At 36.8% G+C, this 25100-nt stretch overlaps 1 protein-coding gene across 1 annotated transcript in view; it reads left to right on the forward strand.

The window, feature by feature from the left end:
- LOC114047310 (rhophilin-2-like) overlaps positions 1-25100 on the forward strand; it is a 61978-nt gene that overhangs the window by 31927 nt on the left and 4951 nt on the right. Inside the window, exons 3-11 of the mRNA XM_027868077.1 lie at positions 6138-6266; positions 10503-10578; positions 13197-13274; positions 13898-14022; positions 15799-15965; positions 20589-20776; positions 21220-21376; positions 22402-22521; positions 23505-23699. Of these exons, the coding sequence (XP_027723878.1) occupies positions 6138-6266; positions 10503-10578; positions 13197-13274; positions 13898-14022; positions 15799-15965; positions 20589-20776; positions 21220-21376; positions 22402-22521; positions 23505-23699 (1235 nt within the window). The remainder of the gene's footprint in view (positions 1-6137; positions 6267-10502; positions 10579-13196; positions 13275-13897; positions 14023-15798; positions 15966-20588; positions 20777-21219; positions 21377-22401; positions 22522-23504; positions 23700-25100) is intronic.

Here is a 25100-nt window from a genome sequence, read left to right on the forward strand (position 1 = left end):
TTTCATGTGAGATAATTTATCCCATTCTACCTCTTCCTTTCTCCTTCTTCCAGTATAATCCTCTCACCCCTTAATTTTATTCTCCAAATATCACCCCTTCATCTTCAAATAAGTTGTGTTTTGGACATGTTGAGTTTGAGCTATTCTAGAGGATATCCAGTTTGAAATATTTAATAGGCAATTGGTGATGTGGAACTGAAGCTGGGGGAGAGACTAGGGATATGTGTGTATGCATGCATGCATATACATATGTATGCACATAGTACCTATGCATATAGGTATATATATATATATGGAGGCATACGCATATATTTATTGGTATAGATAAAAAGAGTCATCTGTTTGGTGATAATAATTAAACTTACAGTAAGTGATGAAGTTACCAAGAAAAGAGTTTAGAGGGAAAAGAGAAGAGGGCCTATGACAGAACCTTGGGGAACACTCACAATTAGGAGTCATAATGTGGATGATGAGCTATCAAAGGAGGCTGAGAAGGAGTTGTCATTCAGATAGGAGAACCACAAGAGAGGAGTATCACAAAATCTCAGAGATCCAGGAGGAGAGTGGTCAACAGTGGCCAAATGAAGCAAATGGGTCAAGAAGGAGGATAACTACAAAAAAACCCTCAGATCTGGCAGTTGAAAGAGCAGTTTCAGTTGGGTGATGAGGATAGAAGCTAGGACAAGATCCCTGGTTTCTCTGTACAGGACGTATCTTCTGGTAGCACGAGGGAAAAAATAAACATGTGGGTGTAGAGACAAGGATCACAACTCTTCCACCTGAGTGGGCAGGCAAGGTTCTGTTGCTTATTTTGGGAATTCTTGTATTCCTTATTCAATTCCTTATTCATTTCAGTAGTGTCCAACCCTTTGTGACCCCATCTGGGGTTTTGTTGGCAAAGATACTGGAGTCATTTGCCATTTCCTTTTCCACCTCATTTTACAGATGAGGAAACTGAGGCAAACAGGGTTAAATGACTTGCCCGGGGTCACACAGCTAGTAAGTGGCTGCAGCCAGATTTCAACTCAGGAAGATGAATCTCTCTGACTCCTGGCCCTGCATTCTATCCACTGCACCACCTAGCTGCATTTTTAAACAAGTTAGTGTTATCAAATGAGCTTCAAATTAATGTGTTATCTTAGGCAAATCACTTTTCCTCATTTGGGGAATGAGGGAATTGGACTAGATAATTCTAAGATCCCTTTCAGCTCTGATTCTAAGCCTTTCCCACTACAGAAATATGTAGACCGCATTTATACAGCTGCAGTAGCTTGAAAGTAATGACCCAGTTACTCCAGATCATCAGTTCCAAAGGAGCGATGACATTTCTTTCCAGTGCTGTTCATGAGTGCCTAATTGCTTTTTCTATCAGGCAAGCCTAGTGCTGTCTTCATTCATATCTGCAACAGAGAGAATAGGCTGAAAACAACAGGCACATTTGCTTGAGTGAAATGGGCCAAAAAATGTAGTCACATCTGACAATAAGTAACTTACTTTGACAGAGCCAAGTAAGTGAAATCAGAGTCCCAGGAGAGAGCTATACCTGTTGGCAGTGAATCCTCAGCAAATATAGAAACTGATCCAAAAGCTAGTAACTTTCAGCCATCATAGTCAAAGCTTATAACTGTCATCTTGTTAATTTTTGTTTGAATAATAATGATGTGGGGATTAAAATTGTCCAATTTGCAATAAGAGAAACTGAGGCAGAGCTGAGTCAGTGGCACTTTATTAAAGGGTCCATGGTTCCTTCCAATGAAGTGGACCTCAGATCTTCCTCATGATCTGAGATGCCCCCTTCTTCTAGGACCTTGTATTTGTAGAGTTTGATACCCAAATATGCAAAAGAGGCATGGTAAAATACAGAATCCCACTGGTTGATAGACCTTGCCCTTGAGGGCCAAAAATGACATCAGTGGGGGTGGGGTCACAGATTGGGTGAAGCATGGGACATCTCTACTAAGTGGTCATAAAATGGTCATAAGATGGTTACCTGCTCATGTTGGACAAAAGAGAATGGTCCCGAGATACAAAAATAGATCAGAGGACTTTCCATGTAATTGAGTCACCTCCAACACACTGGGCTTGGTCACCATGACAAGGAAAAACAAGGGTGGAGGGCCTCTAGCTAGCTTCCTATGATTACGCAAGTGATCTTATAATCTTCAGCTCACAGCTCTGGGACCTATTATACAGAACTTATAATCACTACCCATATGGAATCATATCAGATTGCTTGATACTGATTGGAATAGCATAGGGGTCCAAATGAATTATAACTCACAGTAATAATAGCCAACATTTTATATGATGCTTAAAGGTTCACATAGCACTTTTACATACATTATCTCCTCTGACACAAGGGCCCTGTAAAATGGCTCCTTTAGCTATTGTCCCCATTTTAAAGATAAGTAGACTGAGGTTCAGATGATTAGGTGACTTGTCTATGGTCACACAGCTAGTATGTGTCCTAAGCAGGACTAATAGAGTCTTAGATTTAGAGCTGAAATGAACCTCAAGGGCCATCTTGTTCTACCCCATCATTTTATAGATGAGGAAACTGGGTCACAGGAAGGTGAAATGATTTGCCCAAGGTCACAAAGGTAGTAAATTCAAGAGGCAGAATTCTACCCAGAGTCTTACCTGACTAATGTTTACTTTACCTTTCTGTCTGGAAAATCAAGTTGATGAATTCTGTCCTAATCCCATAGTTGAATTATCTAGTTATGTAGCTTCCTTTTGGGATACCTCTCTAACTTAACACTCATAGATTTGCACATTGGGCCTCTGGAGGATAGTTCTCATGTTCAAAGTACTATGTGGCTCCTAATACTATAGTATTAGCTCACAATACTGTACTATCGTATACTAAATACTATTGTATAGTTCACAAGCCCTTGCCAGTATATTTCCTAAAGGTAAATATAGTCAGTCAGTAGATACAACTGGCTTAAAGCAAAGGCAGCTAGTAGATACAACTAGCTTAAAGCAAAGGCAGCTAGTAGATACAACTAGCTTAAAGCAAAGGCATATACAAAAATGGTACAGTAAAGATGGCAGTTGTAAATCATTCTTCTCCATAAATCTGGGATTCACTCTCCAATAGTGTTCTGGTGAAGAGTGGGCACAAACTTAGAGGATATTGATCGTGAGGCACTCATGTAGGGAACACAAGTGGCTTCCGCACACTGCTCCCTGTAGGCACTCCCTCTGGTCTTTCTGCTGGGTGGATCACTCTGCTGCTCACCCTTGGATTGCACCTCTCCACATCTTGACTCTCAGGCACCAGAACTAGTTCTCTCTTAAACCATAGAGCCACAAGTCACTCTGTTTGAAGCTGTTTTCGGCTCCCACCATCTATGTCTTTCTGTGTCTCTCTATTGGATGAATATAGTCTCCTTATATGTGAATACATCTGCTGCAGGGCTAGAGAGAAAATTTCCCTCTCTCTCTCCTTCCAACCCCCTGCCCAAAGTTCAGAGATCACACTCCACAAAGCTGTTTCCTGACTGATGTTTCCAAAGGCCACCAAGTGTGTGGCCAATCTGACCAACCAATGACCAGCTTCCTTTCTAATTCAACCAGGGAAACTTTTCCCTCACTTCAGAAAGTTTGGCATAGACACATTTTTGCACTTAGTTTAACACATTGTTATCTCATTTCCTGTGTCATTTGTCTCTTGGTGGAGGGGGGTGGTGGTGCAGTGAAGAGGGTTGATTAAATATAATTAGATGAAGGAAGATCTCAAACTGTGGTGGTACTTTCTAGGTGAAACCATTTGAATGCTGGACTTCAAATAAACAATAAACAATTCTGAAAAACCACTCAAATTCTCTTACAAATTACATTACTAGAAAAAAATTTCATTAACTTTCTACAATGTATAGTACTATCTTTTGTGATAGATCAAGTAAATTAGACTCTGCAAGAAATAGAATTTGTGTCCTTTATATGGGACCATTCTAGAGAGAGTGGCCTAGTTAGGCTACCTAGTGATGAGTGGGATCCCTGAACTTTTTTTTATTAATTTATTTTGATTTATCAACAATCACTTCCATAAGCTTTTGAGTTTTAAATTTTTCTCCCTCTCCCTCCCCACCTCTCTCCCCACACGGCTTGCAATCTGATATAGACTATACATATACATTTCTGTTAAACATATTTTCACATTAGTGATGTTGTAAGAAAGAATTAGAACCAATAGGAGGAACCATCAGAAAGAGGAAACAAAACACAACAGAAGAAAAAAAAATTAGCAAATAGTATGCTTTGATCTGCATTCAAACTCCATAATTCTTTCTTTGGATGTGGATAGCATTTTCCATTATAAGACAGTTCCTGAACTTTTGAAATGCTAATTTGGCACTCTTGAAACTTGAATTATCTTTTTGGTTCTTAAATCAGGTAATTGAATTTCTAGATCTCTAAAGATCACATATATACTCAAGAGGAACTGCTTTTTTATGAAAGGTCTTAAAGGAAATTAGTTCTCATCTTTTCCTAAAGATAGCTCAGGTACCTAGAGCACAGTTCAAATATAGCCAAAGGCAGATAGTGCCTGGTAGACCTCATCATTTATAGAGAATCCTTCTGTTTGTACTCTGTATTGGACATCCTGCATGACAGTGGCAAATACCTTGGCAAGCATGGTTCCTGCTTTTTTATACCTTACTTGATATTAATAATCAGAGGACTGTTGAATAAAATCATCTTTGTTCTTATATCTTCAAGGAATTTTGATATATTCACATGAAGTACTTCGTTGGCAGGGAGAGCCTTTAAGGGCGAATTTTGTTATACAGAATAAAATTATTTTTATTACCAACAAACAGTAAGCATAGTAGGATCTTATACTCTCTACGACAACTTTTAGTTAAATGTATGACTGTAAAGATATGTTTTATTGTGTAATATTATTTGTAAAAGCCTCTTTTCCTTTCTCGTACCTCTAAGAATGTTTTGTATAAATTTTTCATATAAAAATTTGGTAATGAGAGGACAGTAGGTACATGAATTAATAATTAGTGATTTTCTTTTAGTTGTCTTTAGTGGGGGTGTAGGTGGAGTAATAAAAAGGTCTAAGATGTTTTCTCTAAACTTTCAGTATCCTCTCTTAGTTAAAATAACCTGGCAATCAAATCCTTCAGTGTTCTCAAAATTGCATCACCTTCAACATAGACCTTTGTATAGACATGGTCCAGTCTAGCATGTCTTTCCATTTTTTTCTTCTTCCTGGCACTTTAATTTCTGTGTATAGCACATCAATAATTATGACGTTAAGAGTCCAAATGTAGTAGCTCCACTTTCTTTGATACTGAAACAAATTTGTTATTTTTTTTTAAAAAAGGAATCTCTTTTCTATTTTTCTTTGCTATCTTTTTTTGTTGTTGTTTCATTCTTAAATGCTTTTGGAATGACTTTGCCTAGTTGAGACTGTTATCAGATTTTCTTTAATCTTTTTTTTTCTCCTTTTAGTTTTTGTTTTTGGTTTTTTTGTTTTTTTTTTGGTGAGGCAATTGGGGTTAAGTGACTTGCCTGGAGTCACACAGCTAGTAAGTGTTATGTGTCTGAGGCCAGATTTGAATTCAGGTCCTCCTGAATCCAGGGCTGGTGCTCTATTCACTGTGCCACCTAGCTGCCCCTCCTTTTAGTTGTTTTAAGGAGGTAATACTGTTCATTTTCTTCTATAATCCTTCCCTCTAAGATTTTACACATTAGTTTATATCTTAAACTAGTGTGCCCTTGATCACTATAGCTCTGTTTGGCAAGCAGATAAAGTATTTGGTAGCTGGTTTCTAGGCTCTTCTCATAATGGCAATTGTCCGTCACATCTCTAAAATATGTCATCTTTCGGTCTACAATATGATACTTCTTTGGTTTCATTTGTTCTTTTATTTGACTGTGATCAAACCTGTAAGACACTTTATTGGATAACTTCCCTAGGTACATCTTGGCAGTTTATTGCTTGAGAAACCTGAGAGTTCTACCATTTCATTTAAAAAATTTTTAAAATTCTGAGAATGCCAGTTAAGGGACTCAACAAAGCTCCCCTACAATGTAGAGTCTGTTCCCAGTGCAATTTCAGAAATTCACTGAGTTCCATTTTTTCCTATCCTCCTGTCTTTTTTTTTTTCTTTCAGAGCAACCACAAACAACAAAGTGCGAGACCAGGTTCTCTTGGAACTTAGTTATGTAAATTCAGATCTGCAGATCTTAAAGGAGGAATTAGAAGGACTTAACATCTCAGTGGAAGTTTACCAGAACACAGAGTAAGTGAAAGTGTTGCTCTTTCTAACTAGTAAACTGGAGTTTGAATTCCTATGTTATTGCACTAAATGTGAGTATACAAAGTGTACAATAAAAGGAAAAGACGTTATATTTAGATTGTTGATAGAAAGCCTGACGAATGTAGTTTTGAGAAACAAGTTAATTGTAAATTGCCGGAAGATGTGATTTGAACAGGTTGCCAGAATTATAAAGATGAACCTGTTGAGTGTGTGCTAAAGTGAATCAAGTATTTAACAAAAAGACATTTGTTCTGATCCCATATATTGCACATCTTAACAGGAAGGGCTTTGTGCCAGTGTCTAGTGTCAGAAAACCTCTCTTCATCCTGTTGTTAAGAGTTTGGCTCCCATGACTCAGGCACAAGAGGTTATTCTTCATAACTGTGTGCGGAGGAAGTTTTTAGGTTGAAATAGGATGGCTGATTGTATTCAGAGAACTGGTTTCTCAAACACAAGGACATGATTACTGTTGTTCTCAACCATATACAGTCCCCAACTCTTTCTAGCAATTGAATGCAAAAGAAAAAATTCATGAAAATATGTTGGAAAATTCTGCTAAAAGGTTAAGAATACCTGGGGGGAAGGCAAAATCCTACCTATTAGAGGTCTTATTCTTGGCTGTGGAGTCTGGGAGTTGTGAGCAGCAGTGGGCTTTGCCTATTGGGTATCCACATTCAGTTCAGCATTAATGTGGCTTGAGCGCCTCGGAGGGAGGATCACCAGGTTGCCTGAGAAGACAACTGGTCCATGTTGGAAACAGCAAATCATAGGTCTCATGCTGACTTAGTAGTGGGGTCAGGACCACAAGTGGCCATTGTATTTCTAGCTCAAGGAAGATGAGGAAACCTAGTTTTAAAAACAAACATAAATAAACAGAACAAAAGGTAATAGATGCATGAATTTCACTGAAAACATTGTTTAAGTGGCATGATTTGGTAATTTACCGAACAAGTATTTAATAAATAAGATAAATATAATACTAAGTAGGTGGGTAGAGAAAAAGGTGAATGCTCAAGTTTTGCCTTCTGAAAAATTCCAGTGGCAAGAAGTCTTCCACTTAGAGGCCATAGAATTATAAGATTTAGAGTGGCTAAGGACCTTAAAGATATAGCCCAAATACCTCATTTTATAGATGTGAACTACCCTGTAAATTAAGCCATTTTTTTTTTTTTTAGGAAAAATAAGTTTTGAATAAATCTTGAAGGATAAGACTAGTGGTCTTTTCAGGGAAAATCCATGGAGAAAAAAACCCAGTTTTTGAAAAATTATATAAAGTTAAAAATATGAACTCTACTTATTTATTTGTGTCACCTTTTTTTGCTTTTTCAGTTATAATCCTTTGAGTGGCAGTTGAAAAGTTTCCCTATCATGATTCTACAAATAGAAGTAATTTAGAGAATAGCAGGAGTTGAATCATGAGTGAATAAAAATCTTTCTCCATCTCTTTTTATGAAGAGAGATATATCTCTGTACTTGCTTCCATTGGAAGCTTCTTCGCTGTAGTTCTGAAGACAGCCTGAGCAAAAACTAAATAAATTTATATAATCCAACCTCCCTATTGGCAAGATAATATGCTTAAGAACCAGATCGTCTCCTTTGACAACCTTCTTTCAAACACTTGCAAGAATGTAGCCTTATATTTTTCTTTCTTTTTTTTTTTAAGGCAGTTGGGGTTAAGTGACTTGCCCAAGGTCACACAGCAAGTAAGTGTCAAGTGTTTGGTCTGAGGCCGGATTTGAACTCAGGTCCTCCTGACTTCAGGGCTGGTGCTCTATCCACTGCGCCACCTAGCTGCCCCTAGCCTTATATTTTTCTTAGAATGACCACGGTTATTTTCATTGTTGAGAGCATAGTTTCTATATGTGTCTTATTTAAAGATATGAACAGGAAGATGAAAGATGAATATGTAGATTCATCATAGTATCTTGCATTTGTACAACAATGTTACCTTTTTCAAAAGTAATGCTTTCATCCCTGTTACGTATTTTAAAAAATACACATTGATAAATTTTGTTTTAACGTATATAAACCATCAGCATTCTCCCAATTGAATCCATCAAAATATCTAAGCAAAATAATGAAAAGAGTGATTACAAAGGTCACACTCATTGTCTATTTTCATTTTCATAACATCCCTGTGAAATAGGTCATATATTAACCTCATTCCACTACTGAGGAAACAGAGGTAGGGAAATTGTGACTCCTTAGGTTATAGAATAAATTAGTGGCAGAAGCAGGGTTAGAACTCAGAACATCAGAATATGTACTGAAATATTCCTAGTATTGTGCTTTTTAATTTATTAATTAATTTAAAATGTTTATTTAGCACCTACTATGAGAGAGCTCTGTGCTAAGTAGGTATTAGGAGAGATGTATACAACCTTATCCCTCTCCTTGGCCACCAACTCCTTGCCAAGTGTCCCAAACCTGGAATATTTCCTGGGATATTCCTCCTGAGTTGACTTCACACTCATCATTACTCTTTGGGTCCAGTCATTCAACTAGTTCTGAATCCATTTAACTTCTACTATCAATGTCTAGCCCTGGTATCTTGTCTTTATGGAAGCTTTCAAACAATCAGTTAACAAGCATTTATTAAGCTATGTTTGCCAGGTGCTGGGGAATAAATACAAAAGTGAGAGAGTCTTTGCCCTCAGAAATCTTATATTCTGGGGCAGCTAGGTAGCATAGTGGATAGAGCACTGGCTTTGGAGTCAGGAGGACCTGAATTCAAATCTGGCCTCAGACACATAACACTCACTAGCCTTGTGACTCTGGGCAAGTCACTTAACCCCAATTACCTGAACAAAAAAAAAAAATTAGAAATCCATTAGAGGAGTACAGCATATTCACAAATAAGTAAATGAAATTTAGGTTTATCATGTTTATTTCATTCCCCTGAACTACAAAAAGGAAATGAAGTTAGTTTTGTGTGACTTGTTTGTGATAAATGTAGCTTTGAGTGATCATAGTTTCCCTTTCTAAATAACAGCAATCCATCCTTTTAGCAGTATATTCTAGAATTTTGCCATGGATCTAAGTCAAGCTCAGTTCCACATGTGGAGATGGTGCTTTAATGCCCTATAATTTTTCAGACTACTGTGTCTTCCTTTTTATAAATCGGGACAGTATTTGCTTATTCTCTATGCAATACCTATTCTGGAGTTGCCCGGTCCCTAAGTTGGGTCCCCATAGAGGAGGCTGCTACTATGCTCAAGTTTCTAGGGGTAAGCCTCTGGATGCCTGTCCTCCTAATTGTAGCCTACCAAGTCCCTATCCTGCATACTCCTACCAGTATCACTTAACCAATTAATGTTTCCCTAATATTAATTAACCAGTTAACATTAATTAGTATTTACAAAAGCATATTTACTGAGATGGTATAGGAAAGATCAAAGCACAATGACCTCCCCCCCCAAAAAAAAGAGGCATTCTTTCTCCTCTATATACCTACTCATTCTCTGGGAAGAGTTCATTCAAAATTAAAGTGGTAGATATAAAACATCTTCCCTAACTCTCCAAAGTCAGGGCCATGAAGCTGTAGGGATTCAGACAGTAGTACAAGAATGTGAAAGTACTCTAGGTTATGCGCCTAAAGGTCTATGAAAAGCTAATTTGCTAGCTCTGGAGACAGCTAACAGGGTGGAGGCAGGAGAGCACTGTGGACTGTGGCCAGAGGAGATTCTTGACCTGTGTTTTTAAAAATAGTGACTCAAGGGGGCAGCTAGGTGGCACAGTGGATAGAACACTGGCCCTGGATTCAGGAGTTCCTGAGTTCAAATTGGCCTCAGACACATAACACTAGCTGTGTGACCGTGGGCAAGTCACTTAACCCCATTGCCTATCCCCCTCCCCCCAAAAAACGGTGACTCATAGAGTATATTGGAACTTGGGGTAGTAGCCACCTTCTGGGGGACCCAATCTGCAGATATAAACAGGGGAATATCTTTAGAGGGGATGCTGTATATTAAGTGAAAAGCAAAAAGAGAAGAGAGTGATAGCTTAATTGTGAAATATAGGGAAATGTTTTGGGTATATCCTGGGGAATTGGGGCACATTCCTAGGGAATTTGTAAAAGGTAGATTTTTAAAAAAATCATATTACTCCAGCAAGTGCTTTTTAACACGTCATGTAAGGTATTGGTATTGATAATTGGATCTTGATGGTAGAGTGCCCTGGCTGCACATAGTCATGTGACTTTATTGTGTTTTCTTACAGGGAGACATTTACAATTCCCCTGATTCCCCTTGGCCTAAAGGAAACCAAAGAAGTTGACATGTCAGTCCTTCTTAAGGTAAATCTCCAAACTTGAGAGATGTGAATAGAAATGAGAATCATGAAAGTCTGAACATATTGTACTACCTTTGTTATAACTGACTGAAAAATTATTAAATTTAACTTTGTGTTATCCTAATCTCTCCTATTTTGCCATGTAAGTGTAGTTGAGAATCTTATATGTTATCACATTCCTCTTTTAACCATGTTCTTACTTTAGATCAACTTATAGAAGTCCAGGTGGCATACTACTGAGGTTATCATGGTCCATATCCATAAACTTTTGGGCTAAAAAGAGGATGTAGGTCAAAGTATTTTACAATTTTAAAAGGATTTGAGCAGAGTAAGAAGAATGTGCTGTGGCATCTGGTTCACCACTACCATAACTGATAATTTGGGTTGTTTTAAAGAGTCTTTTTGGCCAAAGACTGAACTTAGGATGCTTTAAAAAAAATGTTTCCTATTCATTCATGTCAAGAAACTAGGAATTCTTCATTATTTATTTACTTATTGCTTTTTAGATTTCTTTGTTCTTGCTTTTTCATTTCTTCTGTTCTTGGAGGGGTGGTCTGGACAGGACGAGGTGAAGTTTGGATTTGTGATTTTATTAATGTGGGAGAAGTCCCAAGTGTGGAAAGTCCCTCTACACCAAGCAGATTGACAACTCATCTGCTGTTTATTGTCTGAGAGAGTTTTCTGGGGCATTGAAATGAGATATTAAGTGACTTGTTAGATATCCACAATGTTAAGTAGAACTTGAACCCAGATCTTGTCCAGGGTCACACAGCTAGTAAGTGTCAAGTGTTTGGTCTGAGGCTGGATTTGAACTCAGGTCCTCCTGACTTCAGGGCTGGTGCTGTATCCACTGTACCACCTAGCTGCCCCGGGAAGATTTTTTTTTATAATTAATTAATTTATTTTTAGTTTGCAACATTTACTTCCATAAGATTTTGAGTTTTAAATTTTTCCCTCTCCCTCTCTTTTCCCCTCCCCACGATGGTGTGCAGTCTGATATAGGCTCTAGTTATACATTCATATTAAGCATATTTTACCATTAGTCATGATGTAGAGAAGAATTAGAACTAACTGGAGGAAACATGAAAATGAAGCAATAAAACAAACCAAGAAAAGGAGACGAAATAGTATGCTTCCACCTGCATATTCAGAGAAACACTATTTCTTGAGATACTTTGTCTCTTCCATTGCAATGCTCGTGAAAATCATTTGAAAAAAGGCCCTGCCATAAAGATAATCTTAGCTTATGTACCAGCATCTGTTTGGTGGGATGTTGGTAGGGAAATCCTGCAAAAAAACTTCCAAATTATATCATTATAAACTTTTATACTTGGTAACCTCGGTGTACATGTGGCCATAGTGGACAGCAAAAAGTGGTTCATGAGTAAGAAACAAACAGGCCACAGGTTTATAGACTCTATAGAAGCCTCAGGCCAATGTTTCTTGAATAATTTCTTTGAGAAGAAAGTTACTGGACACTTAGAATACCAGATAACATCATAAAAACGAAATTAATTGTATTTAACAAATAAGAACTTCAGTCCAATTCAACAAACATTTATTAAGTAACTATCATGTACCAAGCCCTATGGGATAAAGAGATGAAAAAGTGCTGACATTCTGCTGGGGAGAAAACAATATGTATACAAAAGAGGAAATGAACAAAATAAACACAAAACCATTTTGGAGGGTAGTGGTGGTCTGAACATTGACAATTGGGGAGATCAGGAAAGGCTTCTTGGAGGGGGTGGCATTTGAACTGAACCTTGAAGGATTCTAAGAGGTAAGGAAGAAGTGCATTTCAGGAATGGGGGATAGCCTTAACAAAGGGATGGAAATGAGTGACAGAATATTGTATATGAGAACAGCAAATAGGTCATCTCATTTGGAATAGTGTGTGTAAAAGGAAACAATGAATAATCAATCTGGAAAAATAGGTTGCAGATAATTTTGCAAGACCCTAAGTGCCTAGCAGAAGATTTTGTATTTTATTAAAGAGTCAATAGAAATCTCCTGAAGCTTCTTTCTAATTATACTTTATTTTAACATTCATTTTTAAACATTTTGAAGTCTAAATTCCCTTCCCTCTAGCCCCTCACACATTCATTGGGAAGGTAAATATGATATCAGTTATACATGTGAAGTCACACAAAGCATATTTCCATATTAACCATGTTGCAAAAAAAGAAAGAAAAATAAATAAGCGAAAAAAGTATGCATCATTCTGCATTTATCATTCATCAATTCTTTTTCTGGATGTGGATAGCATTTTTCATCATGAGTCCTTTGGAATTGTCTTGGATCACTGAATTGATTAGAGTAGCTAAGTCTTTCACAGTTGATCATCATTACAATATTGTTGTTATTGTGTACAACATTGTCCTGATTCTGTTCACTGTGCTTTGCATCAGTTCATACAAGTCTTCCTAGGTATTTCTAAGACCATTCCCCTCATCATTCCACAATAGTATTCCATCACAATCATATACCACAACTTGTTCAGCCATTCCCCAGTTGATGGGCATCTCCTCAATTTCCAATTTTTTGCCACCACAAAATGAGTTGCTATAAACATTTTCGTACAAACATTTTGAAGTTTTCTGTTTGTCATTTTCTTTAAAGGATTTTATCTTGGAACATTACAGTGAAGATAGTTCCTTATATGAAGATGAAATTGCAGATCTTATGGATCTAAGACAAGTAAGTTTTCATCTGGGATTCAACATAGTCACTAGGTTTGCATATCATCTTCATAGTATGGTTTAATATTGCCTCTGAGAAGAAGCATGGCATAGTGGATAGAATAATAATAATAGTCATAATAAGTAGCATTAACATAGTGCTTTAGAATTTGCAAAGCATTGCATACGTATTATCTCATTTATTAGGTAATGGAAGTGTTAGATTTCTTTCTGATACATACTGGCTTCATGAATCTAGTCATGTCACTTAACCCTAGTATTCTAGATAACTATAAGTTGCAAAGAAAGGTGCAAACCTGCAGTTGGGAGTTTCCTTACCCAAGAATTCACTGTAACGATGATATCACAGGCTTAGCTGATATCCCTCATGTATTCTGTTTATCTGTAAGTGTGTTGTTTTCATTTTACAATGCCATACTGAAAAACAAATTGCAGGAACCACCAACTTTTGTTAAGGTAAATATCTCACTAATAATTGTTAGAGGCATACTTAGGGGTGGGTGTGGAGAAGTTGTAGGAACAGTGTTCTTTGAATTGATTTTATATGTGTTAGATCTGTTAGCTGATGCTAGTAGTAGGTTGTTTACCTTTATTCAGTATTTCTTTTCTAAATATCTTTAGGCTTGCCGCACACCTAGCCGAGATGAAGCTGGTATTGAATTGTTAATGACATACTTCATTCAGCTTGGCTTTGTTGAAAACAGATTTTTTCCACCCACTAGGCATATGGGAATTTTATTTACATGGTAGGTTGGTTTTCTTCCTACTTAAATGAATATTTTCATATTCTTACTTATCTCAACTACTTCTCATTTTGATACATTGCTTTTGTCATTTTTTTATAGCAAATTTTTTTTTAATTATTGAACTTATATAAGATAGCTAAAGAGAGATAGAGTATTGAATGTTTATGCAGCAGATTCCAAGGAGCTTAAGGCATTTCACAGTCATTGCTTATTTGCACACCATAAGCTAGTTGTTAAATAGAACTGGAATAGTCTTAATCTTCCTATTACAAATAGGGAAAATTGTGTCACTGGAAGGAAGAATTCTTATGCTAGGCTTGGCAGGTGGTTTTAATGAACAGGCCTTTTCCAATTCCTAGGACATTAGGTGCTGATGATTTGACCAGATAGTGAATTTGGATAGCCAATTTTTAGCAAGTATTAGCACACATTCTTTTTAAAAATTTTATTTTTATTCACATCTTTTGTTTTTATGTCACCTTTAAAATTTTTTATTATATATCCCTTGTGAACTACCTCTTATAATAAAATTTTTAAATGAAAGATGAAAAGAAAAGCAGGTCAGCAAAAACAATCAACATATCAATTATGTTTCATAATATAGTTAGTATTCTACACCCATACTCCTCTGCCTCTGCAATAAGGTGAAGAAGGTATGTTTTCTCAACTCTTATCCAGGGCCAAGTTCTTTCACTATAATTACAAAATATTCAGTTTCTTCTTTTTTTTTTTTATTCTTTTCATTTCTGTTTTTGTAATTGTGTATAACATGTTTCTGGTTCAGCTTCCCTTTACTCTTTATCATTTCATATAAGTCTTTTCATGCTGCTTTGAATTCTCATATTCATCATTTCTTAGAGGGCAATAAAATTCTATAACATTATATATTATATGTTTGTTTAGGCCCCAATTAATGGACATTTTCTTTACTTCCAGTTATTTGGTAACTACAAAAAGTGCTGCTTGTAAAAATTTTGGTGAATGTATACCTATTAAAGGGATCCCTGGGCATAGGAATTTTAGTGTCTTTTTTAGTATAATTCCAAATCCTTTTCTGGAATGGTTGGACTGAGTTACAGTTCCATCCACAGTGTATTAGTGTGCCTGTCCTTTCCTCAGCCCCTTCCTTCCACTATTTCTATTCCCATTTTTGTCATCTTTGCCTGTTTAGTGTGCATTCTTAAAAGAGCAAGATTATTTAAAGCATTCCAGTGAAATTGTAAATTTTCTCCAGGTATGCCTGGGGAGACTGGCCAAGTTGATTGTGAATTAAGGTGCATTTTTGTTTAACTAAGAGTTAGAATAAGAATTTCACTTTAATATCTCATTACCTGTAGTAATCCAAACATTGGGGCTCTTGATTCTAAATTTCCCTTTGGGAAAGGAGATGAGTTTTTATAATGTACCTCTAAGAAAAGTCTTAACTCTTCTATCATAGAAGACTAAACAAGTTGGCAGTATTATTATTTAGTCTCAAATGGGGTGCTCTCTGTCCTTTTTTCATTCAGAACAGGAATCTTAAACTCTTTATATTTTCTATTTGAAGGAAAAACTATAAAGAAAATTGATAAATATATTTCAATTAAGAGAATCATGTTATTTTTGAAACCAAGAATAGTTTTGGATAGGGTCTTAATTAAATATGAACAAGTCTGTTATCCTTGTTTGTAATCAAATAGCTTGTGGTATCTGTCTTTCAGTTTATGTAAAGGATTATTATGTTTTCAACAGAAGCAAAAGTGAAGTTTTCTTTATCCTTAAAATTTTCTTAAATAGGTATGATTCATTAACTGGTGTTCCAGTTGGCCAGCAGAATTTGTTGCTGGAAAAAGCCAGTATCCTATTTAATATTGGTGCTGTTTATACACAAATTGGAACCCGAAGTAACCGGCAGACACAAACAGGGCTTGAACATGCTGTGGACGCCTTTCAGAGAGCTGCAGGTGAGAGTTGTATGAGGAAACTGCTTACGTGTAAGGGTGCAAGGGGTATGGGAGCATGCGCGCGCGCGCGCGTGTGTGTGTGTGTGTGTGTGTGTGTGTGTGTATTTCAGTAAGAGAAATTGTCTCATTACCTTTGATGCCTGCTCTCTTTGTTCTTCAGAAAGGATTGCTATTATTTTGTTTTTGACACTTTTTTTTAACCTTGATTTTGCCAACTTTGCTTGGCTTTCCAGTTACTGGGACCCCAGTAGCTAGCCTTCATACCTGTAAGGGCTCTTTCTGTGGGTTCATTACCAACTTTCTGTGAAAGTACAAAAAGAGAATTGTTTAGTGGTCCAAAGCCTGTTGGCATCATCTGATTTTTTTGTACAGGATTCTGGAGCTTAATCATTAATTTTTCCCAAATCTGAACTTGGGTAGGTTTACTGCACATTGTTCCTTTGTAGAAGGAACACTTTTTTTTATTTAAATGTTTATCTCTTTATTATTCTGAACTTGATAAACAAGAAATGTTAATATTTCCTTATACAAAGATCAGAAAAAGAGGACTGCATACACAGCTATGAATCTCCACTAACTTTTGCCTTTTTTTTTTAATTTCAAATTTAATGTGGTAGTTCCAACACTGACCTGCTTGTTTGTGTCTCCTTACGATCTTCCTTTGGCTCTCTGTTTATTTTATTTTTTTCAATAATCCACTGAATCTCTTCTCTTTTCTTCATATCACTATTTCTACCCTCCCTCACCTCTAATAAATAAGAAGTCTCATGAAATCTACAAACAAATCCATACACTTGTTATATCTGAAAATGTATGTCTCTTTCTGTACCTTCTAGTCCATCACATCTCTGTCAAGAGAGTGACGTCATCAGTCTTCTGCAGTTGTGATTGACCATTAGATTAGTCTTGCTCCTTAATTCATTGACTGTTATGTTCTTTTACAAAGTTATAGTCATTATATAAATTGTTCTCCTTATTCTTCTCAGTTTGCCCTGCAGTGTTTCATACAAGTCGTCCCAGGTTTCTCTTAATATGACACTTTTGTCATTTCTTACAGCAAAATAATATTCCACGATGTTCATTTGTCATAATTTGTACAGCCATTCTCCAATCTGGGGGGGAATTTCCCAACTTTGTTTCCAGTTTTTTTTGTTACAACCAAAAGTGCTACTGTAAATATTTTTGTATGTATGGGTCAAAGAATACTATTTTGAAAGATAGAATAAGTTACTCTAGTCACAGAAACCAATATATAAAGGATTTTTTTTTTGTAATTTTTAAAGATGTGAATAAGTTGTTTCTTGACTTTTCTCATTACAGTAATACTTGAGTCAAGAGCATTATGGATTTAGATGTAGAATAATTCTTTGCTTAACTACAGAAAGTTAGAGATTGAAGGGATCTCAGATTGCATCGAGTCCATGCCCCTCCTCTTAGAGAATGGGGATGCTCAAGGCTAGAAGAGTAAGATGACCCAGCCCGTGACAGAGTTGGGCTTCTTGACTCTCATGACAGTCTTTTGTCCACTTGTATTTCTACTCTTATTTTTTCTGTTCACCTGTGGCACCGACTCACTCATGACTCCATTGAATAATAAATCTCTGCAGCCTATTTCAGTGGGAATTGAGCCTGTAGGAGTGGGTTCAGGATTCACATTCAACAATATGTAGTTCTATAGATTAACATTATTGGCAGCTGTTTGGTGAAATGGTTGGTAAAACTCCAAAGACAAGATTTTCCACTGGAAACCCAGGCAAACCTATTTATTCCAGCCATCAGGAAGTGTCAGGTCTAGTCCCAGAGCTGCCATTAACTTGTGTGACCTTGGGGAAAGTAATTTCCTCTCCATGAGCCATAGGTTTCTCAACTGTAAAATGAAAGGATTAGATTAGAAGAGAGTTTCATGGTACTTTGAGGTCTAAAATTCTGTGGGATACATTATAAGGGGATGAAACTTAGTAAGAATTATATGACATCTTTTTTTATTTTTACCAATATTTACAAACTCATCAAAACAGACATACAGACGGAAAATGTCTGGAAAGGCAGGATGGCATAGTGGATAGAGAGCTGGCCTGAGAGTCAGAAAGACGTGAGTTCAAGTTCTGCCTGAAAACATACTGTGTAATACTGGGCATGTCACTTAAGGTCTCGGTGCTTTAGGCAATTTACTAAAAATATTACAGAACAGTTGCCAGTCTGTCTTGGTAGAGGAAATTGCTTATACCAATGAAATCATAGGTGTGGACATAATAAAACTAATAACTAATAAAAATAAATAACGTGTTTTATTTTAAAAGTAAATAAAACAAAAACATCCACTTTAAGATTTGGAAAACACTGTATATCTTATCTCATTTGATCTCATAATTATCTTATGGGATAAAAACTATAAGTATTGCTGTTGGTCAGTCAATAAACATTTATTAAGTACCTGTTTTGTGCCAGGCACTGTGCTAAGTGCTGGGGATACAAAAATGAAAAAGAAAGACAGACCCTTCCCTCAAAGAACTTACAATTGAATGGGGAAAGACAGCACACAAAAGGAAACTGAAGGGCAGGGGCAGGGTAGAGGTGAGGCAGGTACCCAGTGTAGGGGCATGATGGCGTAATTCAGGAGTCCCCAGAGGTTGAAAGAGATTAAGTGACAGGGTTATATGGCTAGTGTTTGAAGCAGAGTTTGACCCCAGGCCCTCTTGACTCCCAGGTCTACTATTCTGTCTTCTATGTCATGGTTTATTTTTTAAAAATTTAATTTTACTTTACTTTTTGTTTTATTACAACAATTATTTTTTAATGAATGAAAATCCACCTTCTCTTCCTTCTACCCCTTTCCCCCCTGCATTGAGAAAGACAAAACAAAACTTCTGTAACAAATATTCATAAGTCAAACAAAACTAATTGACCACATTAGCCATGTCCAAAAAATGTCTTGGTCTGCATCCTGAGCTCATCACCTCTCTGTTAGGAGGTGGATAGCATGATTCATCATTGTTTTTCTGGAACTGGGCTTGGTCATTGCATTGATCAGAGTTCTCAAGTCTTTTGAAGTTGATTGTCTTTACAATGTTATTGTATTAGTTGTTCTTCTAGTACTGTTCACTTCACTCTGTACTAGTTTATACAAGTCTTCCTCAGTTTCTCTGGAAATATCTCCTTCATTTTATCTTAGAGCATAATAGTATTTTGTGGTGCAGTAGATAGGGCCCTGGACCTGGAGTCAGGAAGACCTGAGTTCAAATCCAGCCTCAGACATGTAACTAGCTGTATGACCTTGGGCAAGTCACTTAACCGTGTTTGCCTCACTTTCCTCATTTATTAAAAAAAAAAAAAAAAAAAAGGAAATGTTAAACCACTCCACTATCTTTGCCCAAAAAAACAACAACCCCAAAACCCAAGTAGGGTCACAAAGAGTTGGACACGACTGAAACAACTCATTTATATGCCAGAATTTGTTCAGCCATTGCCCAGCTGATAGGCAACCCCTCAGTTTTCAATTCTTTGCCACATCAAAAAGAACTACTATAAATATTTTTGTACATATGAGTATTCTTCTTTTTTTAAATCTCTTTGGGATATAGACTTAAGTAGTGACACTGCTGGGTCAAAGGGTATACAGAATTTAAAGTAAGCTTTTGTACTAGATGTTCTTAAACCCTTTTGTGTCATAGACCCCCTCCACTTTGACAGTCTGGTGAAACTTAGGGATCCCTTCTCAGAATAATGCTTTTAAATGCATAAAATGCATAGGATTAAAAAGGAAGCCAAGTATACTGAAATAGATACCAATTTTTTAAAAAAAGTTCACAGACTCCACATTAAGAACCTCTGCTCTATATCATGCCAACCTTCATGCAAATAGAAAATGTATATAGTAGCTCCTAACCAGCTTCTGTAACACTTCCCCAGAACATGGTGCAGTTTATATGCTGGTGAAACTAGATGAACCAGTTGGGTGGGAATGATGTTGGAGGTTATGTTTCAGCTCCTGATTTGTCAGTTTTATTTTTGATAGTGAATTTTTGAAGGGGAAAATATAGTAGCTGAAATATACATTGTAATTTTCCGTATGAATGAAACCAGAAAAGCGCCTCCTCATTCTGTGCCTATTGTCACATCTTCCAAGGTCAGTTTGTGGGGTGCCAAGCCCTCACATGACTCTCCAAATCCAAGGGTCTTTCCTAAGTTGGTTGTTATTTTTGCTTCTTTATTCTTTAAAAGCTAAATGTTGACGGAATGAATAATATTACAAACTTGGGAACATCATTAATTTAACAAATGTTAAATGTCTACTGTTTGGAAGGCTTAGTGTTAGATACTGGGGATACAAAGTTAGATATATCACAAACCTTGATGCCTCAAGCATTCCTTATGAACCTACTATTAATGAAACTGAGCATGCAGCTTTTGCCAGAGAATGATTGATTGACAGTGATGAGTACAGATACTAGTTCTATGGCTTTGTAAGCATTAAGGGGAAATGCAGTTTTTCATGAAGCCAGTATAGAGATCAATTTTATGTGTGCATATGTATATGTGTTTAATCTCTTTCTAATGTAGGAGAGTTGGGGGTATTTCTTCTTTCAACTGATGTGATTTTTTTTTTTTTTTGTTACATTTAAGGAGTTTTAAACTACCTAAAGGAAACATTTACTCATACACCAAGTTATGACATGAGCCCTGCCATGCTAAATGTTCTGGTCAGAATGATGTTAGCACAAGCTCAAGAAATCATCTTTGAGAAAATTAGTCTCCCTGGGATCCAAAATGAGTTCTTTACCTTAGTGAAGATGGCCCAGGAAGCTGCCAAGGTAAGTAGTGATGCTGTATTTTTAGAGCTGGCTTTATTTCTTGACTCCCATGCCTTTGGTGGGTCATTGCATATTTCTGGCAGATATAAACCCCAAGTCCAATGAAGGTCTTCCCCAGAATTTGCTCATTAAGAGTGTTCTTTATTCTGTTCCTAGCCAGGGACCTCATTATTGCTCTCTGTACAAATTTATTGCATGACATGGATCAGTAACACCAACCTGAGCTTTTAAACCATCAATAAATCTATTATTACAATTGCCTGTCTGATTATTCTTTTAATTTTGAAGTTAACAATAGGAAATGACCTTGAAAATGTTTGTCCAATTCTAGAATGACCTGACTGTATGCATTATTGCTTGTAAAAGAAAGAGCTTTTTGTCCTTGGCAGAGGAAACATGGAGCAGTTTTGTGCCAGTGATCTTTTTCCTCTCTCTCGTTTTAGGTTGGGGAGGTTTACCAGCAACTTCACTCAGCTATGAGTCAGGAGCCAGTTAAAGAGAATATCCCGTACTCTTGGGCCACCCTGGTCAAAGTGAAATCTGACCATTATAGAGCTCTGGCTCACTACTTTGCTGCCACCATTCTGATTGATCATCAATGTAAGAGTTAAGAAAAAAAAAATTTCCTTAAACTAAAAATGCTTTTTTTTCATGCTTCTGCAAAATGACTTAGTATGACCTTAAGGCAGGTCAATACTATTTCTGTTTGACAGATGATGTTATTGGGGATATATAAAGTCAATGGGAATGCCAGCATTAGTATCAAGAAGCTCTGCATTTTGTTTCTTTTGCTTAGCCCAGTGAGGTACTATGGAAATTTATAAACTATCTGACCATCCATTCATCCACCTATATTTTACCAGACTCTCTTTCGTATTAATGTCAAGTCAAGAAGCATAAGTGCCTACTGTGTGCTAAGCATTGGAGGGACAAAGAAAGGCAAAAAAGATAGTCCTCGCTACCAAGGGAATCTAACAATCTAATGTAGGAGCTCAGTCTGTATTTAGGAAGGGGATTTCTTTGCTTTTGTCTTTTTATCTCTAGTGCCCAACATAGTGCTTTGCATATATAGCAAGCGATTGATAAATGTTTGTTGAATTATCAAATGCCGACTCTGCAAAGCCCTGTGGTAGGTGTTTAGGACATACAGGAAGTATGAAATAGAGTTCTGGCCCCAAATGGACTTGCAATCTAGTTGAGGAGACAGTCTATACTCTTAAAATTTAAAATAACACCACAAGGTAGCATATGATGAGAATCAGATGTGTGATATAGACAAAAAACACCCTTATGTTTATTTTAGTTTAGACTTGAAGGGAGAGATTACTTTGTGTTGGGGTGATCAGGGAAAGCTTCATAGAAGAGGTGGGATTTGAACTGGGCTTTGAGGAACAGATAAGATTTGAAGACAGGAAATGAGGAGGAAAAGCAGAGAAGCCAGCATACATGGCTTTGAGGGGAGTATTATATAGGGCTGTTACTTAGTGCAGCATTATAAAACTGCCACTTCCATCATAGCAAAGATGAAATTATATAATGCAGAGTTTAAAGAGAATATTCAGAGTTTCTATTCTGATTTATTCAGTTTACAAATCAAACTTATGCCAAAATCCCTGTCATTGTAGTGAATCCTGGAGATGATGAAGACCAACAGGAAAAGTGCTTGTCTCAGCTGTATGATCACATGCCTGAAGGATTTACACCTTTGGCAACATTGAAGAACAAAAATGAACGGAAACAACTAGGTAAATACTATTGTTTGTATGGGAAATAGGGAAAGTATTGCTCCCAAAAAGCTCATAAAAATTACCTCCCTGGGGTTTGGCCTATCCATGTGCTTTCTCCATGCTCCAAAATGTTCCTAAAGGATAGTGGGCTGTAAATCATTCTGCTTTGTAGTAGTTATTCAAGTTTGAAAGTTGCATTTTTGAATATGTAATTTTGCAACAGTTATTTTTAAATTATCTAGGCTGAGATTGGATCAAATGTTTCAAAATTAACAAACACCTCTTCCTAACATTCATAGTTTTTGTAGCTAGATTTGATTGCCAATTTAGTTATCTCATAAGCAAGAATGAGGTTTTTGCAGATGCATTTAATAGGTCTTCAGTAAGACCAAATGATTCTACTAGAAAACAGCTCTTTTTTGCCGCTCCATGCATCAAAAACCATTGGTCAACCTGGGATTGAGTTCCAGCTCTGCTAAATTTAGAATTGGAGGACCTGGAAATGAAAAAGGCGAGATAAGACTTATAAATAACTAACACAAAATGGCATGTGATAAGTACTATAAAGCAAGTAAAAACAGGATACTCAGTCAGAAGTGGAAATGAAATTGTTGACCAGGAGTGATCAGAGAAGGCTTCTTAGTGGAGATGGGATTTGAGTTAGCCTTATAAGGATGGGTAAGATTTCCATACTTTTGAGAATGGGGGGAGGGAAAAGGCATCCAAGGGAGACTGAATAACATAAGCAAAGGTTCAGAGTCAGGAAAATTTAAGGCCTATTCAGAGAGCAGCAGGAATAGACTGAATGAATTCTATGACCTTGGGCAATATACTTAGTTTCTCTGTAACTTAATTTTCTCCTCTGTAAAGCAAAGCAGTTGAATTAGTTTTCGAAGTTTTCTAGCTGTTAATAAAGCTGATCAGTCTGAAACATTAAATGCTTTTTAAATACTATTGAATTTTAAATTTTAGTTAATTTTCATAATGATTTATGTTTTCAGGAAAATCCCATTTACGTAAAGCCATTGCTGATCATGAAGAATCTGTGAGGGCAGCCAGCCTGTGCAAAAAGCTGAGGAACATTGAGATTCTTCAGGAAATCTTGTCTGTTGCTCACAAGAGGTCTCATCTCAAATACTCCCAACATGAACAAGATGATGATTTTCTGAATTTAATAGATGCTCCAGATATTACCTGTAAGTCCTTACATGATTGTTCACAGGATATCCATCCTGCCTGTGTCTATCACGGACAAAATCAGCTTGCATTCAGTCAGTCAGTATCTATAGCACTCCCTCTGTGCCAGGCACTGTGGGAATGCAGAGATGAGCAAGACATAGTCCTTGTTATCCAAAAGCTTCTAGTGTAGAAGGGGAGATAAGACTTACACATAAATAAGTATCGTGCAAAATGCTACTATCAGTACTGTAAGAAAGATGTGAACAAAGGGCTATAGAAGTTAGCAGTGGAAAAACAATTAGTGGAAAGAGGTGGCCAGGAAAGGCTTCATAGAGGTGAGATTTGAGTTAGGCTTCCAAATATGGATAGGATTTCCTTACTTTGAGAATGGGGGGGAAAGGCAACCCAGGGAGAACAAACGAGTAGAGGTCTGTTTAGAGAGCAGCAGGAATATTCTGCTTTGTCTGGAGAAATGTGTGTATTATTTTGAAACTGTGCAGAAGGCTGAAAAGGTAGAGTTAGAGATGGAAGGGACCTGAGAGGTCATTGTGTCCAAGTCCTTGGATGTACATAGGCGTAGCAATGCGGGATTTGGATCCAGACCTTCTAACTCCAAATGTAGCACTCCCCTAGACCACTAGAGGGCCTTGAAGGTTAGAGTGAGAAATATAACATGTTCTTCTAATGCTTCCTACTCTTTGTATGACAATATTAGGATTGAATTGTGATATAAGGGAAGAGATGACTTATGGGAAGTTTTTCTCTGAAAATTGAGGAAGATCTTTAAATAATGTTACATCTGATCAAAAGCTAAATGTTACTAGGGCAAATATTCTGGTGGGTCCTTTAGGCAAATGATAGATTTGAACAGAGTATGTCCTTGGATTCCCTTTTTCTATGTCTGAAGGTGGGGAGCTAAAATGCAAATAGGGAGAAGCGTAGTTATTACATAATTTCATTCATAGTCTACGTAGAGCCATTATTTCTTTAAGACTTTTTTTTTTTGCTTTTTGGTGAGGCATTTGGGGTTAAGTGACTTGCCCAGGGTCACACAGCTAGGTAAATGTCAAGTGTCAGAAGCTAGATTTGAAATTGGGTCCTCCTGACTCCAAAGCTGGAGCTCTATGCACTGTGCCACCTAGCTGCCCCTTCTTTAAGACTCTTAGACAGTGGTTAGCAAGTTCTCTTCTAACTGCAGAATGAACCTGAATACTTGAAATAAGTCAAAGGATTGTCTAGTAATCTTGAATTATATTTCTATATATTTATACTTTGATAGCATCAGCCTGTTTTTTTGGAGTTTTTACTTTTCATCCTACTCAATGCCTAGTCGTTTGCATTTTACTAAATAAATATTTTTGAAGTATTTTCAAAAATCTTTCAATTGGACAACAAACGGAAGTACATACTTAAAGGGA

The sequence above is a fragment of the Vombatus ursinus genome, unplaced genomic scaffold (assembly GCF_900497805.2).
Source record: "Vombatus ursinus unplaced genomic scaffold, bare-nosed wombat genome assembly UNPS02014786.1, whole genome shotgun sequence".
Classification (NCBI taxonomy): Eukaryota; Metazoa; Chordata; class Mammalia; order Diprotodontia; family Vombatidae; genus Vombatus; species Vombatus ursinus.